At 38.5% G+C, this 18595-nt stretch overlaps 1 protein-coding gene across 8 annotated transcripts in view; it reads right to left on the bottom strand.

Moving 5' to 3' along the window:
• LOC116262143 (uncharacterized) overlaps positions 1 to 17104 on the bottom strand; it is a 65927-nt gene extending 48823 nt beyond the window's left edge. For 5 of the 8 annotated variants that reach the window (XM_031641252.2, XM_031641254.2, XM_031641255.2 and 2 more), the window contains exons 1-8: positions 16905 to 17104; positions 15609 to 15668; positions 14238 to 14572; positions 13293 to 13478; positions 10799 to 10882; positions 1857 to 1916; positions 1633 to 1677; positions 1227 to 1426 (exon numbers count right to left, since the gene is read on the bottom strand). In XM_031641252.2, the coding sequence (XP_031497112.1) occupies positions 1227 to 1426; positions 1633 to 1677; positions 1857 to 1916; positions 10799 to 10882; positions 13293 to 13478; positions 14238 to 14537 (875 nt within the window). In that variant the 5' untranslated portion in view covers positions 14538 to 14572; positions 15609 to 15668; positions 16905 to 17104. Of the gene's footprint in view, positions 1 to 1226; positions 1427 to 1632; positions 1678 to 1856; positions 1917 to 10798; positions 10883 to 13292; positions 13479 to 14237; positions 14573 to 15608; positions 15669 to 15795; positions 16872 to 16904 lie in introns of those variants that run through there. The other 3 variants (XM_031641248.2, XM_050079894.1, XM_031641251.2) reach the window with 3 other exon arrangements.
• Between the last annotated feature and the right edge of the window lie 1491 nt (positions 17105 to 18595).

Consider the following 18595-nt stretch of genomic DNA (forward strand, 5'->3'; position numbering starts at 1 on the left):
TGACCAGTTTAATAGGCTTTGGCTACTTTCTGCACACGGGCAGAGAGACAGGGGGCTGGCAGGGGTCATCCTTTTGTAGCTTATTTGTATCCTAAGATTATCTTTAATCTAATTCAAAATTTAAAAATAATTTTTTTTATTTTTACTGATCATCCTTTTTAAAGGACAACGGGGGGGGGGGGATGGGTGGTGGGGGTCAACGCATATTGGTGTCAGTGTTCGACACAGCCCAACACTGACACTTCAGGTTTTTTGAAGTGTCCATGCATAAGTTAAAATTTTGAAAAATTGAATTCGACCCATCAACATTTTGAAACATGGAGTGACCTACTGGAGAAAATTTCCAAAGCGTACTTTGTGGACATTTGACCCTCGCAAAAGAAAAATCATGGGTCCTTTGTTTATGCCCACATTGACCACAAGGATGTACATGGAATTGTCTAGTTAAAGGGATTTTGACTTTTTCAGCTCTCAAACCCAACTGCCTATCTATGTAGCTGATCCAAAATTGACCAATTTAAACCCCTGGTGAAACAGGTCTTGAAATTTGAGAGCAGGTGAGCCCAGTTAACCTTTTTCATATTCTTACTGCCAAATAAATTATTCACAATGAGCAAGAGAAAAAGAGCTTTTGTGATAATGGCCTATCAAATAATAATAAGCCATACTAGCCTAGGGGAAACTAGGCGAAACTAAAATGAACATTAAACACAGTCACCAACATTACTCAGGGCAGTTTATAGGAAAAGTTCTCTTGGGGGAAGATCTTGAGAAAATCTTAAGAGCTCCAAAGAACAAAAAGAATATCTAAAAAAATCATGAAATCATGAACTTTTTTACGTTTCTCTTACAATGATATTGACAAACTCGTATAAAAATTCTACATTATAAGAGAAACAAAATATAGGAAATATATATTTCAAGTATATACAAATAAAGAACATTTCCCAAAGCAGGGAAAATATTATGATATTGCAATACTTGCTATTTAAAAATGTTTTGAAAGTACCATGATTTTCTTGACGTTATTATTTACAGTGACCTTGGCGATAAAAATGCAATATTTTTGAAATATCAACATTAATTGTGACTGTAAAGATCATTACATAAAATGGGAAACCTAATGCATCGGAAATTGCAAGGCATTTATAGAAATAATTTGTGCGACGATTTCAGTGTGAGGATAAAAGGATAGTCATATAAAGGTAAGAACATCATCATTTCACCTTTTTAGCACTCCAAAATGCAAGTCAAAGAAAGGAAGCCTTGACAGAATGCAGTAACATCGAGGTGTAGTTAAAATGTGATGCCCCAAAGAGGAAAGGGAGAAATTCTCATCCAATCCCAAAGCAATAAGTCCTGAAGGCTTTTGAACAATTTCTTCAACCAAGACACAGCAACCATATAACGTTGAGTCATCAGCTACCTGTACAAAAAAGTTTTAACGATACCTTCAACAATTGGTATTACCTTTTTATGATAAAGATAGCAGTAAGAATGCAAACCCTCAAACAGAGGACATTCACATTCACACGGCCATATAAACATGTAGTAAGAACCAATTATCCATGTAGAAAGCAATCAGATAGAGAAACCAAGATCTCTAAAAATGGTAATGATACCCAACATTACCTGTAGACGGAAGACAAACGAGAGGTCATTTTGTTTAAAATTTTCCTGAAAATGAATCAATTATGCAAAATCAATTTTGTTTCACCACAAATATAAAGAAAATCAAATAAGTGAAGAAACAATGTCAAGTATATTGGAAACTACAAATGCAACAACCAAGGGCAGCAGAACAACAAATTAGCATATTCTAGGAATGCAATTAGTGCTCCTCTAGATAATTTTACCTGCCCAAGGAGAATTTCATTCAGTTCACTCATCGATGGAGTTCTTTCTACTGCATGAACCTGGCAATGAAATTAAACACCATTAGGATGCAGGGAAAAGAAGACTGTGCTTGCCAAAGTTTCTGCATGTCATGTCAACGATGACAGAATTCAAAAGCAACCACCAAACATGATAAAGAAGCTGTCGATTGTTTTCAGATTAGAAAAGCACTATAAGCATAAAATCTCAAACAAGAATGAGGTTAATTAATTTTCAGGTTTCATCTACACATGAAGTATGGGAAGCTTACTTCTTTAAATCTGCAGAAGATCCTGTTCTGATCTTTGAGATGACCTATTTATAACCTTAAGGGGCATTTGGATGGCCCCTCAAAACCAATTTTTGAAGGTAAAAAATGATTTTCCTTCCAAAATACCATTTCAGGCACGTTTGGATTACTGGTTATAACCTTAAGGAGCATTTGGATGGTCCATTGTTTCCACACACACACACACACACAGAAAAGAGAAGAGGATGTAACGTTTGGTATTTTAGGGTGTCGGCTTGGATCAGGGTCCAGATCCAGACCCAGAAAGCCAATCGCGTGAAGAGAGAGGCCCGAAGCTTTTGGGTGGAGTTGGGAGGGTGGGTGGGGGTCTCTCTCTTCGTCTCTCGATGTTCAGGGTTTGGCACAGAGGAACAGGAGGCGGAAGAAGAAGCAGAGGTGGTGGAGGTAGAGGGTGAGCTAACCCATCCTCCCTACCGATTTCTCTCTGCTTCTCTTGTCAGCTCTCTCTTTCTCTCACCCTCTATCTCATCTTTGTTCTCTCTGACTCTCTCTCTCTCTCTCTGACGCTCCCTTACCCACTCGCTCGCCTCACTGACTCCCCCCAGTCTCCCGCACTCTTCCCCCCCCCCCCCTCTCGTCTGTTTTTTTTTCCTCCCCCTCATTCTCGCCCATTTGTCTCTCTCTTGGTTTCTCTCTATCGCTGTCTATCTATCCCGTGTGTGTCTCCCTCAACCAAACCCTTTGTCGTCCTCTCACTCGTTCCCTCATTCTTGCCCAAACTCCCTCGCATGAACTCTCTCTCACACACCTCCTTCAGCCGAGCCATCTCTCTGTCTTAGCTCTTCCTCTTGTTGAATTAATTAGAAAAGTTTATGTTTCTAGGTGGTTCTTTGCAATATTTAATAGTTAGGAAGTCTCTTTAAACATTCCGCTATTTTCGGTTGATGTACTTTGTAAATCTCTCTTCAACCCTAATCTCTTTATTATGGAGATTAGGGTTAGTGAATGATCAACGTTTCTCTCTCTAAGGCTGCCGGCTGTAACATGGTATCAGAGCCGGCTATCTCCACCCTTCTCCGCCGGCGGCTGTCATGATTTTCCAGCGACCCCTTCTCCTCTTCCTCTCCCATTTCTTCCCACTTCTTCTCTTCCTCTATCCTTCCTTTCTCTCTTCTCTCTGCTGATCGAAAGATAGTGAAGCAGCGTGGAAGGGGAACCTAATCACATGTGAGAGGTATGTGTGATTAGGTCCCCAACGTGGATGTAGTGGAGCATAAGCAACTGCATGGGAGTTGCAGTGGAAAGTTGTAAGTCAGATCTAGCTTCATGGATGAATAGCTGCACATGGACTCCATTATTATTCAGATCTAGGCTCGTGGAAAAGTAGTTGCATGTGGATTCTTGTTCAAATCTGTGCTCATGGAAGATTAATTGCACGTGGACCATATTCTTATCATTTTTTTTTATGACTATGGAAAAGTGGCTGCAAGTGGAGTAGCTGCACGGGTTTTATAATCTGGTGGACTGATTTGAACAGCAATGTTTTTTTTTGTATATGCATACGTGGATATGTAGAAGCCTGGTGGACTGTTTTGAACAGCAAGTTCATATATTATTGTTCATTTATTGATTGCTATGATTGGTGGACTGATTTGAACAGCAAAGCTTTTTTTATATGCATACGTGGATGCGTAGAAGCCTGGTGGACTGTTTTGAACAGCAAGTTCATATATTCTTGTTCATTTATTGATTGTTGTGATTGGTGGACTGATTTACTAAGCAGCAAGTTCATAGAAATTTGTTTAAGGACTGCTTTTGGTGCGAAAAAAAAAAAAAAAAAATATATATATATATATATATATATATCTGGTGCCTAAGTTTTCTCAAGTTGATTGTTGCATGCTATACTCTTGATTGTATCATAGTGCAACCATATTGAGATCACATTGTCAAGTCGTGCACTATGGCCGTTGAAGGCAAGACAAAGATGCAGTATGAGCATAAGAACACAGGCAATCTTTTTTCTTATGGCTCTATTGTAAAGTTAGATGGATCTAATGTGGGATTTTTTGAAGCAAACGTACTCAAATGAAAAGAATGTTAGCAAGAACTTACAGGTGGAGGAGGAATTACTTAATTTGCGACAGGGTGACCAAAATCTTGCTCGGTACTTCGCTTCCATCAAATCAATCTATGAAAGACTTGAAGCTTTGCGTCCTCCATGTCCCATATGCCAAAAGACTCATGGTGCACAGTCTATGGTGGCAAAGTTTCTATAGGGTCTCTCTCCTAAGTATGCAGTAGCAAAGGCACAGATGTTGACTGGAGCATAAATTCCTGACCTACCTGAGGCTTACAACAGACTCAGCCGTCTTGTTATGACTCTTTCTCCGCCTTCCACTGATGCTACTCTCTCTGCTTTGGTAGCTTCAGGAGGCCGTTGACGTAATTTCTTCAAGAGAGGGGCATAGGTCGAGGGTCAAGAGGAGGTCGTGGGAGATTTCAGTGCACCTTATGTGGGAAAATAGGGCATTTGGAAGACAGATGTTGGGATAAGCATGGTCGTCCTTCCGCTATACCCCTAGGAAGAGGTGTTGCATCTAAGCAGGGCAAGATTTCATTACAGTCTCCTATTGGATCTATCCAGGCAGCTTCATCAGTAGTAGAGGGGTCTTTATCTTCTTCCAATCCTAAGACTGTGACTGTGAATATCAACAAGTTAGAGTATGAGGAGTTCTTAGCATACAGATTTACTCAACTGTCGGCCTCTACAGTTATGATAAACAATGCTATGTATGTTGATACTGCTCCACACAGTACAGGTATTACTTGGATTATCGATTCAAGAGCATCGATGCACTTTTGTAGTAGACCTTCTATGTTTATCGTGCTATACTCATTACCTCAGACACGTCATGTGAGACTTGCAGATGGTAGATGGTTTCCTATTATGGGTTATGGAGATATTAAGATTTCTCAGTCTATGACAATTCCTAATGTGTTATATGCTCCTAAATTTTTCATTAATCTTTTATCAGTTGGACAATTAATTAATGACTTACATTATCGTGTTACATTTGTCTCTGATGTATATTCATTTCAGGACTTGCAAACTGAGAAGACGATTGGTGGGGGATATGAGAACGGGGGCATCTACTTCCTGTCTGATTATGTGGGTATTGCAGCCGTCTCGACTTCTTCATTGTCCTCATCCTTCCAGTGGCATCTCAGACTTGGTCATCCATCTGTCTCCAAGCTCTATCACCTACTTATCTATCAGTACTAGAGTCGTTCCAGTGTGAGGCCTGTCAACTTGGCAAGCACATCCGTAGCAGTTATTCATCGAGTCTGAGTCCGTCCAGTTGTGGACTATTTGATATTCTTCATGTTGATGTGTGGGGTCCTAGCAGAGTTGCTAGTAGGTCTAGATTTGGTAATTTCCTTGTCATTGTTGATAATCATTCTGGAGTCACATGGATTTTTCTTTTGAAAGAAAGGTCTGAAGTCATATGTACTCCCAAGAACCTTATTATTAAATAAAGATCCAGTTTGGTATTCTTGTTAAAAGCATTCGCACTGATAACGCTGTTAAGTTCAAGGCATCTACCTTAATGAAATTTTACTCTGATAATGGCATTTCTCCTCAGTTTATTTGTCCTCATACCTCCCAGCAAAATGAAGTAGCTGAGCGAAAACATCACCAACTTTTAAATGTGGCACGCTCTCTAATGCTTCATACTAATCTACCTGCATATTTTTTGGGAGATGTCATCCTCACTACTTATTACTTGACCAACGGTTTACCCTCATCCTCCATTGACAACAAGGTTCCCATTAAACTTGTGCACCCACAACGACTCTTGTTTCCAGTAGCTCCCAAAGTATTTGGTTGCACATGCTTCGTTCACATAATTGGACCCACACGTGATAAATTGGGTACCCAAGCCATTAAGTGTACCTTTATTAGCTACTCCAGGAATCATAAAGGTTACAAATGCTTTGACCCATTGACTCAAAATGAGTATATCAGTGCGGATGTGACATTTTTTGAGTCTCAACCTTATTGTAGTTCCTCACATGCCACTGTCATCTGACCCACTACCTATTCTTCCTATTCCTTTGGAGTCATTCCCTTACGAGTCTCCTTCTGGGGATTCCCCCGCTGTAGTGTTCAAGTTTTGTGATCCTCTGCTGGTCTACACACGTCAACAGAACCCTTCTCATGATCCTTCCCCAACCGCTTCTGAGGAGGTAAGTACATCTGAAGTGAGTATACCTAATCCATCTGATCTCTGTCAGGACTTACCTATTGCCCTTCGCAAAGACAAGCGACAATGTACTATGCATCCTATATCTCATTTTGTTTCTATTGACGGTGTTGGTAAAAGTATGCAACAGTTTATTCAAGCTCTGGCTGCCCATGCAGTTCTTACTTGTCACCAACAGACCTTATTAGATACCCAATGGAGTCAGATGCAAGATGAGATGGATGCACTAGTTCAGTGAGGCACTTGGGAACTTGCTGATCATCCTCCTGATTGTGACATTGTTGGCTCCAAGTAGGTATTCACAGTGAAATATAATTCTAGGGAGGTTTTGGGTTTCGGTTTTTGTAGTGCCGGCGCGTCGGGTTTTGGTTTTACTGATGCCTTGTTTTTTATTAGGCATCGATGTTGTAATTTTGGGGCATTTTTGTCAAATGTACGGTTGAACTGGAATGCTATATAATGGAACCCCATTGTTTTGAATTGCTTGGCTCATTTCTTTTAATCTGTTGTGTAGTCACACCTCGATGTTGGATGAAAAAAAAAAAAAATGTTTTGAGTGTCAAAAAGGTCGGGGTGTGACAATGTAGTTACCCCCCCCCCTCAAAATGGGGTTGCTGAAAGAAAAAAACGTCAGTTACTTAATGTCACCAGAGCCATATTCTTCCAAAGAAATCTCCCAAAATATTATTGGGGAGATGCAGTCCTTACTAGTGCCTATTTGATTAATCGCATGCCTAGTTGTGTGCTAAATGGTCGTACTCCCTACTCTATGCTTCCAGGGAGTAGCCAACTTTTTCACCTCCCTCCTCGGGTCTTTGGATGTGTGTGTTTCATTCATAACCACAACCCGAATGTGAAAAAACTTATCCCAAATCAATTAAGGGAATATTTCTTGGGTATTCTCCTACTTAAAAAGGGTATAAATGTCTAGATCCCACCACTGGTCGAGTTCACATTACCAAAGATGTCACATTCTTGGAACATGTCTCCTTTTTTTGTGAGAATTCTCTTCAGGGGGAGAAGTTAATGTCTAAGGAAGAGCATTCTCCAACTCAGGAAATTCCGTTTACAGTTTTTCTGGATTACAGGCGCGAAGAGAATCCATCTGTCAAGGTGCTTGAAATAGATGAAGAAGGGACATCTATTGAGGTACATGAACAGGAGAAGGAGGGAGAGTGTCTTATAGTGACAGAAACAGAGTGTAATCATCAGTTTGGGCAGGTGTATTCTAGGAGAAGAGCTTGTACTGACAAGGTGATTGATGGTGAGAAGTCTACTCCGAATCCCAATCCTATTTCTTCCTTGGATGACCCAAGTCATGCTCAGAAGCAACCTGTTGAGAGAGAAATTCAGACACAAAAAAGAAAAGGAGGATCTTCCCATTGCCCTGAGAAAGGGTACCCAACACCCTATTGGTAACTTCGTATCTTACTCTAGATTGAGCACTGACTACAAATGTTTTGTATCCTCCTTGGCTGTGGTTGTGATTCCCAGGAATGTTACAGAGGCTCAGGGTGACCCTAAGTGGTCTCATGCTATGCAAAAAGAGATGGGTGCCTTAGACAGAAATCAGACATGGGAGGTGGTAGATATTCCTGAAGCAGCTCATTTGGTTGGGTCAAAGTGGGTTTATACCGTTAAGTACAAACCAGATGGGAACATTGAGAGGTACAAAGCGCGTCTGGTGGCCAAGGGGTTCAGTCAGAAATATGGGATCGACTACTTAGAGACGTTTGCACCAGTTGCAAAGATGAAGACTGTTAGAGTTATTATTTCATTGGCGGTGTTGAAGGGTTGGGAGATGTGCCAACTCGATGTGAAAAATGTCTTTCTCAATGGAGATCTCGAAGAGGAGGTGTATATGTGCATGCCACTAGGTTTTGAGAAACCTGGAAAATGCTGTAAACTGAAGAAGGCTTTGTATGGGCTCAAACAGTCTCCCCGAGCATGGTTTGAACGTCTCAGACTTGTTATGAAGAAGCATGGCTACAAACAAGGAAATGGAGATCATACCCTGTTCGTAAAGAGGATAGAGAGTAAAGTTACTCTACTGTTGGTTTATGTTGATGATATGATTGTTACAGGTGATGATAAAGAAGAGATAGGAAGATTAAAGGGTTTACTATCGACTGAATTTGATCTAAAGGACCTTGGCAAGCTGAAGTATTTCCTTGGTATTGAAATTGCAAGATCAGGTACAACTCTTGTACTTAGTCAAAGGAAGTATACCTTGGATCTACAAAAGGAGACAGGAAAACCGGGATGCAGACCAGCCTCTACTCCTATAGATGCGGGGCACAAACTTGGTAGCAAGGATGGAGAACTTTGGTGTGAAGAAGCTAAAGGGAGATATCAACGTCTAGTTGGTAAATTGATATACCTCACTCTAACTAGACCAGATATCACCTTTGCTGTAAATGTGATGAGCCAGTTTATGCATGCACCTACAGATGTGCACTTGAAGGCTGTAGATAGAATCCTGTGTTACCTGAAGAAGAATCCTGGCAAGGGACTTCTATATGTAAAACAAAGGTCTATTGAAATTGAAGGGTATTCTGATGCAGACTGGGCAGGCTGTGTTGACACAAGAAAATCTACTTCAGGGTACTGCGTCTACTTGGGGGGAAATCTAGTTGTTTGGAGAAGCAAGAGACAAGATGTTTGTTCTCGCTCAAGTGCAGAGGCTGAATATAGGGCTGTTGCTACTGGAGTATCAGAGTTGTTATGGCTGAAGATCTTGCTGACAGATATTGGGATAGAGATTGAAGGGCCTATGAGAATGTACTGTGATAATAAGTCTGCGATTAACTTGGCTAACAATCCAGTGCTTCATGATCGAACAAAGCATGTGGAGATTGACCGTCATTTCATCAGAGAAAGAATTGATGCTAGGGAGTTAACATTGCCGTACATGAAGTCTGAAGACCAAACTGCTGATATTCTAACTAAGGCCTTAAATGTAACTTCATTTGAGAGAAATGTATCCAAGTTGGGCATGTTTGATATGTATGCCCAACTTGAGAGGGAGTGTTGACGGATCTTGTTGTTTGGGTCCGGGTCTGGACCCAATCCGGTATGTCCTGGTTTAGGACTACTTATACCTTTGTAAACCCTAATCTTGGGAGTTAATGAAGAATTAAGAGAGAGAGTGTCTGGTGGCTAGTGGGCACCGACCTCCTCACCCGTGGTTTTTCTCCCTCTTGTTGAGGGTTTTCCACGTTACATCAAGTGTTCTTTACGTTTTTACTATTTCAACACTGCTCATTGAACAGCATTTGTTATTTTGCAGAAGACACCAAAAACAATTGAATCGCAAAAGGTCTCGTTGTTAAGTTTTCAGATTTTCAGATTCAAATATAAATCTTGGTTGCACGAATTACATAACAACCTGGTAAAATAGAAATCTCAATGTCTAATTTTCCTTCTCTATATAGGGGAAGGCAGGCATAATTGCCATATATCAGCAATCAGAAAAGGAATTTTTCATAAGATTTAGTATTAGATTAGGAGTATTAGCATGTAGCATTATTTTATTTCTTTGATGTTATTTGTAAAATAATTTCTGTATTTCAACGTTTGAGTTTTTATATTTTCGTTTGTTGCTTGTAGCAGCTCTTCAGAAGCTGTTGGGATATCCACCAGCTATATTTTCTAGCCATTGGACATCCCAATGGCTCCTTCTCCTTGCTATTTATCGGACTACATGTCTCCCCTGTAATTTTAGCTTTGTAAGCTCTCTTCATGTGTGACTAATCACATTTTTTTCACAGTTTATTTTCTCTCGTTGTGAGGATTCCTTGTGTGAAACTGGTGTAGACTGTGTGTTGTCTGTATTCAGTCATTTTTCTGTCAAAGTACTGAGTTAGTGAGTTGGTTACAGCAGCCTGAGTTTGTGTGATACAGAATTCAAAGTATATCACAAACAGTTCGTTCATTTGACAACCTATTCTTTACAGGGTATAGCTAGTTCAAGCAGCTCAATGTAAAATATCAAAACATGAATTTGTTATTGTTGCTCCTACAGTCCTACGTGTAAGAGCATTTATGAAATATTCGGATATCTTACAACATAATACCTTCTTATACTCCAAGAAAGTAGAAATCCAACAGTGGCATATTGCAGCTCAACATTCTACAGCTTAACACAATTGATACTTGGTTATACAGGCAGACATATATGTCCTACGCTCATTTAATGGGCAAAAAAGAGTTTAATAACATAATGGGTTATGCATAACCTTAACATGAAAATCTTGAACCTACACATTATGACAAAATTAGCACAAAATAAATCATCCAACATGTGAAACATGATACATTAAGCAGCCAATGTATATAGAGATAAAGCAGAGAATTTCAGTTGCATTGCAAAGAAGCAAATCATGATATGACGTGGTCTTCCTACCTCAACTCCTGAAGGGAAGCAGAAAGAAAGTAGATCCTTATGGTTAAGGGGCAGCCGTTTTTCCGGAGGATATACAAACAGAATCTAAGATTGAAAAAAATAAAAAATAAAATGACCATCAGTCTGCCCATGTTGAAAAACCTTTCATTACAAACATGCTAAGCAAGCATCCGAACTGAACTAATTTTACTCGAGAAATGTTTCAACAATTACAATCATGCTCAATCACTTGCAAAACCCTGATCATTATTCCATTTTAAAGGGCCAAGAAACTTTGGAACAATGTGGTAAACAGAATGCATGTACCACCTGAAATATAAATGTAAGAGCATCTCAGCAAAACCATGTAAGATTCCTAGATCCTGTCACCAATTATATAGGATCCCTTAATCCTGACATCCTAGATCCCCCAATTCTGTACCTTAAACCATCTGACTTTAAAACCAACAAAGTCACAAGAAACCTGTCCCCACCAAACATCTCTCTCTCTCTCTCTCTCTCTCTCTCTCTCTCTCTCTGTGTGTGTGTGTGTGTGTGTGTATGCATGCATGGAATAGAGTTTTGGTGGGGCACAGAAGTTAAAATAGCAGTTTTGGTGGCGAATGCCTGTCAAATGGTCTGTCAAGCCATTAATCACCATTTTCATACTAGAGGAGGGTAAAAAGAGAGAAAAATAAGGTTAGCTTGAGGATTGAGGTGATAAGTAGAGAGAAAAGTGGGAGGAGGAAGTTGGCTCAACTCTCAAGGACTAAGGCTACACACAGAGAGAGAGAGAGAGAGAGGGAGAAGCTCAGTTCAAGAACTGTAGCAAGGAGCAAATGGACCATTCAGTTTTAAAATCAGATTCCTTAGGGGATTGCTTAGAGAGTCAAATGGTTTGAGCACCTTCCAGTGTTTTGAGCTGTTCTGTACAAATCTAACCATAAGGTAGATGCAAAATATATGAACACATAATAATAAAAAAAGTCTCCAAAATTAATATCTATCTTGCATTTCATGAGCTGATAGAGCTAAATCCATTAATTCTTAAGACAATATAAAATCTAAGTCATACAACCAATTTGTAGCTTTTTTTTTCTTCTTGAGGCCCATAAGTTTAAACATTTTGAATCCATCTAACAGTTAAATTTATGAAAAAACAGCACTCATTGTGCTTGAGAGCCAGGAGGTACTAACAGGCTGGATAAATTGGAAGGCATAATCGACTATCACAATCTATAAGGCAAGCTATTGCAGCCAACCTCTGGAGACAAAAGTTCAAATTATCCAGTTAAAAAAGTCATGATATTTGTGAAAATATCAGAATATTAATGAGAAAAATGATAACAATGAGAATATACACATACATTAGTTTTTCATTTATTTAATTTTTACCTAATTTTTAGGATTTTTTAGATTTTTTAAAAATCGACCAGGATTTTCCCAAAAAAAAACTGAACAACTTTGCCGAAATATACACGAGAAAAACCTCACTGTTAAAGTAATATTTGTGGTGATTAAGCGCTCAAACTTCTATGAACGAGGTTCTTCTCAGTTTTATTGTTTTAGGAAAATCTCAAGAATTCAAAAAATTTAAAAAAAAATGCAAAAAGTTATAGAAAAAATCATGAAAATTATAAGTTCTCTATTAATTTCTTACAAAAACACTAACAAAAAAATAGTCATGAAAATATTGAAAAGCAAAAAAATCTAAAATTCAAAACATTTTTAAAATATCATGATATTTCCATGACAAATTGAAACTGGCAATATTTTATCACAATAAATTGCCCTTTTTCATCTTATTCTTTTGGCAGTATTATCACAATATTTTCCCAATATTATTGACATTTACAACCATGCTAACAATCATGCAGTGAGGAGAATGCAAGGAAGAAGCATTATATGCACTATTTTAATTGCTTAATGAGGTATGATTTAGGTAAAATGATGACAAAAGTGTCAACATATGTAAACTAGAAAGTAAAAGTGGAAGAAAAAAGAAGACATAAGAAAAAGATGATAGAAATAAGAAAAGCGAAGAAAGAGGAGAAGAAGGCACAAAAAGAGAAAGGAGAAGAATGGGAAGAAATTAGTAAAGGAATACAGCAAGTCATTTTGTCCTTTTGGACATACAAAAAATAAGCACAAATTACAACTTTGCCATGAAAGATGCCCTGGTATTGGTGTCTATGTGATGACATGTCTGTTGTGCATGTGTGTCAGCGTGTGAGTAAGAGAGAAGGAGAGAGGATGCCACCAAATGGTCAAAGGGTTAAATATTCCAACATACAACAAACAATGGCCACATGTATTATAAACCACAGCAGAAAGAGAAAGTAGTCAACATGGTATGGTATAATGGACGAACCAGCAACCTTTACACAAAATCAGAACTCAACTCACATAAGGACCAAGAGTGAGAGTGCATGGACCTAACAATTTCCATATATGAAACACAAAGCACTTGATTGTCACAACAATAATGATTTGCAATGAATAACCTAAAAAAAACCTGAGGATCAAGCATCGGCGTGTTATGGAAATCATTATGCTGATTAAATATTTTTAGTCCCCTGAAGCCATCACTTTTCTTGTCTGACAGCATCGCTTTAAGGGAACGAACATCTGACTTTGGATGAAGACCCACAACAACCATGCTCTCAAATAGCCTTGATGGCTCTTTCAAGCACTTCTGATCCTGCATGACATTAATATTGTACAAAGCATATAAGGATAAACATTCACCATATCAGCAAACAAAGACTGGGTAAACACGAAAAAAAAAAATACTGAAGAATTGGCGGAATAAGTAAAAAGAGACATTTCCTGCTTAAGCTTAAGCATGCAACTGCAGTTATCTTTTATTCTCAACTGCCTCTTTAAAGTACTTAAATTGTCGAAAATAACACAGAAGATGAAAAAAATGTAAAAGTGCTGCCACCTATCAAACCACAATGACAGCCTCTTCTTGACAAAAAATAACATTCTAACATGATTATTTTAGAAGGAAAATCCCAAGTTGCAGCAACGATAAAATATCTCATTCATGTCAATGCAACAACCAAACGCATTATTCCTGATGAGCTATACCATCCTTGCAGTATAATATGGGTATTTGATAAAGCACATTCCTTTATATTCATAATAAATTCATAAGCAACATTTAAACAACAACACAAATTTAGACCTAAGAAATGTGAAAAAAAAAATAACCAAGGACAACCAATAGTTCATGTCCCGAAAGACAAAAAAGAAGAAAAATGCTGGCTATGCCATTTATATAACGGAGAAGTGTCTTAGTTAACAGGAAATATCGGCACTATCATGGCTTTCCCTAAAAGATTCTTGCTGAATTCCAGTAGGAGATATTGCATCTCTGTTCTAAATCTCATACATTTTCTCCTTCATACATTCTTAAGACTTAAAAAATGAAAAACAAAGCATGAAATCCAATTACCAATGATTGAAGTTGAAACCTTGCCCACTGACGCTTTTGGCTAGTGAGAACTTCAGGATTGTATGCACCTTTCTTTGCTTCATGTGAAGGTGAAGACCCTTTTAAAGCTTTTGTGACTTGGTGTTGCAGTTTCTGAAGTTGGTTGCTGCCATTGTCATCTTTGCATGAATATACTACAGAAGGACGTGGAGAGCGGACAGAAGCTGCAGCACTAGCAGCAGATATGACAACATCCTCTGTGGCTCGCATAATGTAAGAGCCACTCCAGCTTGGGCTCCCAGTATCTTCATTCTCTGACATTTATATGCAGGCCTTCTTACGTCACTAACAATGCCCTGTTTTTTTACCACAATTGCATCATCAAGAAAACAACATAAAAACTAAAGGACTGTAAGTAAATATACACAAAAAGTAACAACAAATCAAAATTTTGACAAACAAAGTCTGCACAAAAAATGTATCAGTACCGCTAATAAAACCACCACTAACAAGTCATTTACAAATTTGTGCCTCCATTAGAAAAACAGAAACTAGCCAACCACAGTATTATTCATTAAAACATGCAATGCATACAAACACTATTATAGTGGTCGCTAATGACTAAAAAAAAGTATCTTCAGGGCAATGAATTTATATTTTCCAACCCACAAATTATGTGTTAACGAGAGGCCTACGACCCAAGGTCCCACAAAGAGATTGCGCCCTTTCTCCTCTCCCCTCCCCCTATCCTCCTACATTCCCACTGCCTCTGGGGTCTTAAACAGCATCAGCGTCAGCGATGGTAAAGGTGGACCCTTCAATTTAGGTACTGTGCCTCATTATTGAAGAACCATATGCATAGAACCTTTAGAAATTGAACTAGAGACATGCTAGTTCACGTGCCCCTAGCCCGACTAGCTATGCTATGCCCTTTGAGGCTCCTAATCCATAAATTCATCATGGTCAAAGAATACCAGCAAAATTGATATGACAAGCACAAAATAAGTGTCGAAGCTTAAAGTCTAGAAAGGTTATTTTACCCCAGTAAATTTGAAGTTCATACAGTTGCTAGATTCACATTATTAAATAACTATTTTTCATCTACTGCATAACATATTTTCATCGTATTGGGGCAGTATGTTTGAGTTGATATTGTATTAACATGGGACAAGTATGCAAGTTTGAATGCTGCTATAATCCTTAGCTTATGGATGTAAAATCATCACAAGTGCCATGAATTAGTTGTCAATCATTCAACTATGAACAGTGAGGAATTTGAACGATAGTACTCAATTCATCCTTAGTTAACAGGTAAAGGTTAATCCATGAGAGTGATCACACAAACAGAAACTGAAGGCAAAATTATCTGCAACAGAAGTGGACAAGAAGTACCTCAGATGGCATGCAATTGCTTTAGACATTGACTGGAAAGGAACCTGAAAATTGCTTGGCCTGTCAACAAGTTCAACAAAGCGTGACATGACTATTCTTATCACCAACCACATTCTAGATAAAGGACTCCCATTTTTCATATGATACCCCAATGTTAAGCACAACAAAAACTGTTCAGCGAAAATACTTTTTGTTGCTAGACACCAATACTTCTGTGACTCGGTCGCACTATATATGCTGTTCTCTTCATGTTCCCAACCAACAGATTGTGTCCAACTTAAGGTCCTAGAATATGCAAAAGGTTATACTAAATCTAAGGCCTCTGTAAGAGACAAAACTCAAATCATTAAGTAAAATTATTGTGCAAGTTTAAGGACACAATGCCAACTGATAATGAATTTTCCAATAAGAGACAGAAACCCATTAGCCTACTTTTCACTGAACCGGGAACCAACACATGACGAACTCGAGGATGATGATTTTATATCCCACGTGATCAAGGGGAACACGAAACGATGAACCACAAAGCAGAGCTAACATCGTACGCAAGGCTGTCTGCGTATTCAGGTTCAAACACACAAAGATTTTTTTATTTCAAACTGGCCGAACCGGAGAAACAGATGTACACTTGCGATCAACAAACGAAGGATTTGGACAAAACGTGGTCAGCAACTATCAAGTAAGACAAGATAGATAGCTAGAGAGAGAAAATGATAATCATGGTAGAAAACCGGGGGAAAAGAAATGGAAACGAAGGAGCAAAGACGAGGAGCTGAGTTCGCGAAACGCCATAAAAGGAATACTCAGGAAAGAAATCTTCCGATAACAGAAGACCGATGTGACCGAATCGCCGATGCTTCAAGATATATATATATATAAATGGAAGACAAAAAAAAACTGACTCCAAGGTAGATGAGTAAGTTAGAACAACAACAAAAATTATCACTATCAAAGCTTCCCAAATCGAAATCATCAAGATCAAAAACTTAAAACTCAACTATCTGAACCCAAATTTCAAAAATTACAGGGAAAAGAAAAACAAAAAGCAGGGAATCATCAGCTCGATTCCAAGCTCCATGGAAGCGAAACGCGTGAAATAAAAAACAGAGAACAAGATCTTTGCCGAGCAGAAAGTAAAACAAAGAGAAGGTATCAATAGCTTCTTTGAAATAGCTACACAAAAAAAAAATTCAACACAAAGAGAAACTTCCAATAGATGAGAACTTGGAAAACTAAGAAACAGGATAAATCAAGAATCCCCAAAATTTAGAGAAAATAAATGGAATTAGTGTTTACCTTTCACGACCCGAATGATAGGTGGACTTTCAGTAGGATCATTCATCCACATGAGAGAGAGAGAGAGAGAGAGATGGGAACGGACGAAACAAGGCTATGTCGAAGGAGGGGAATTAAATTGAACAAAAAAACGAAAGACGTTATTATTTAGAAAATGAGATGAAGGAAGAATATCGGGGCCCTCGCATGGGGCGAATGTTGCAGACGCATGGAGATACACCCCGTTGTACGTCGACGGAAACGAGGGAGACGTGGGCCGTGTGACAAAAATACCCTTGATTTTTTATTGGAACCACGTAGGCATTGCTGGTCAAAGTTCGGGGAACTTTACGAGATTCCGGCGGTTTTTCTGTCTTTTGGCAGACTCCCTTGCTAAGGCCGCAATGTGTGAAGTTAAAAGGATTTCGATCCCCTATGTGGAAATATGCTAAAATCTTGGGGAAAATTTGTGCCGTTATGTGCTACGTCCTCCAATCGGTCGCACACTCGCACTCCATCAACGGTCCGAGTCGCGCTGCCAGTCTAATTACTAAAAGCCCCTTATCGTTTCATATGATTATCATTCTCTAGAATATTTTTCCGTTAGTTGGCATGAAAAGAAATAATCCCCTCAATGAAGTTCATCGAAATAACAAAAAAGTTATGAAAAATTGTAAATTAATGAAATCCGCTAGTCTGAAGCTGGATCGGTTGTTGACTCAGTAAAAAACTTATTTTATACATTTTATCAAATAAAAGTAAATGATAAAAAATGCATATAATAGTTTAAAATAAAAAGGCCTTGAATATTTAAAAATAATGAAAACTGTTCTGACCAAGCACGGAACTCTTGACAATGAACCAAATCTCTTTGACGCAGTATCAATTCAAATGAGTCAATTTAAACAAAACAGGTTGAGGGCATTTGATATTTGGAAAAGAGGTTTGTGCTGATCTTTAATGGTGCGTGATTTATGGAAAAAACAAATGCTCTTTAACACTTTAAAGCAACTTTCTTTTTTGAATTTTAAAATGTCATAGTAATAGATGGGAGACGACGCTCAAACTTTTTTGTTGCTACTGGAATGGCAGTTGAACGGGAGAGTGGGTGGTTAAGCCTGGGCATCAGGCCCAGCCCTGGGCTTGGTCCAATAACGTATCCGATCGGCCTAAGTCAGTTCGATGGGGTTAGTTTCAGTTTGATTTATTTTTTATATTATTTTATTTAATAATAATATATATTTCATCATTAATTATATATTTTAAAGACCCGGACTGGATTTTAGGGTGCCGCGCCAGCCCGATGCCCAGGCAACTGGTGCATGATCTATAAAAAGTTTTTTTTATTAACTAGAAGTATTTTGGTAATTTATCTGGTGCACAAACGATTGTGCATCAGGGTGCGCATATGACCAACTTCAATAGAACAGAAGGGGTCAATAGTGGAGTTAGAAATCCTTTTTGTTTAGGAGAATTAATAGTTCAAGATTTGAACTACAAAGAACACTTGTATAAAAATAAATAAAAATTGTGGAGACATCAATGTGCAAATAAAGTCATTTTTGGTGGCTGGTGTGGGCAGTAGCCCGCATCCGCCCATTCCTGCCTCCGCCGCTCAGGAAAAAAGAAAAGTCTAATTTCATATTCAGGTTTTAATATTGACGGCCTAAAACTCAGTTTTGGGTATATGGATGACAAGTCAAAACTTAGGA

Source organism: Nymphaea colorata, chromosome 10 (assembly GCF_008831285.2).
Source record: "Nymphaea colorata isolate Beijing-Zhang1983 chromosome 10, ASM883128v2, whole genome shotgun sequence".
Lineage (NCBI taxonomy): Eukaryota > Viridiplantae > Streptophyta > Magnoliopsida > Nymphaeales > Nymphaeaceae > Nymphaea > Nymphaea colorata.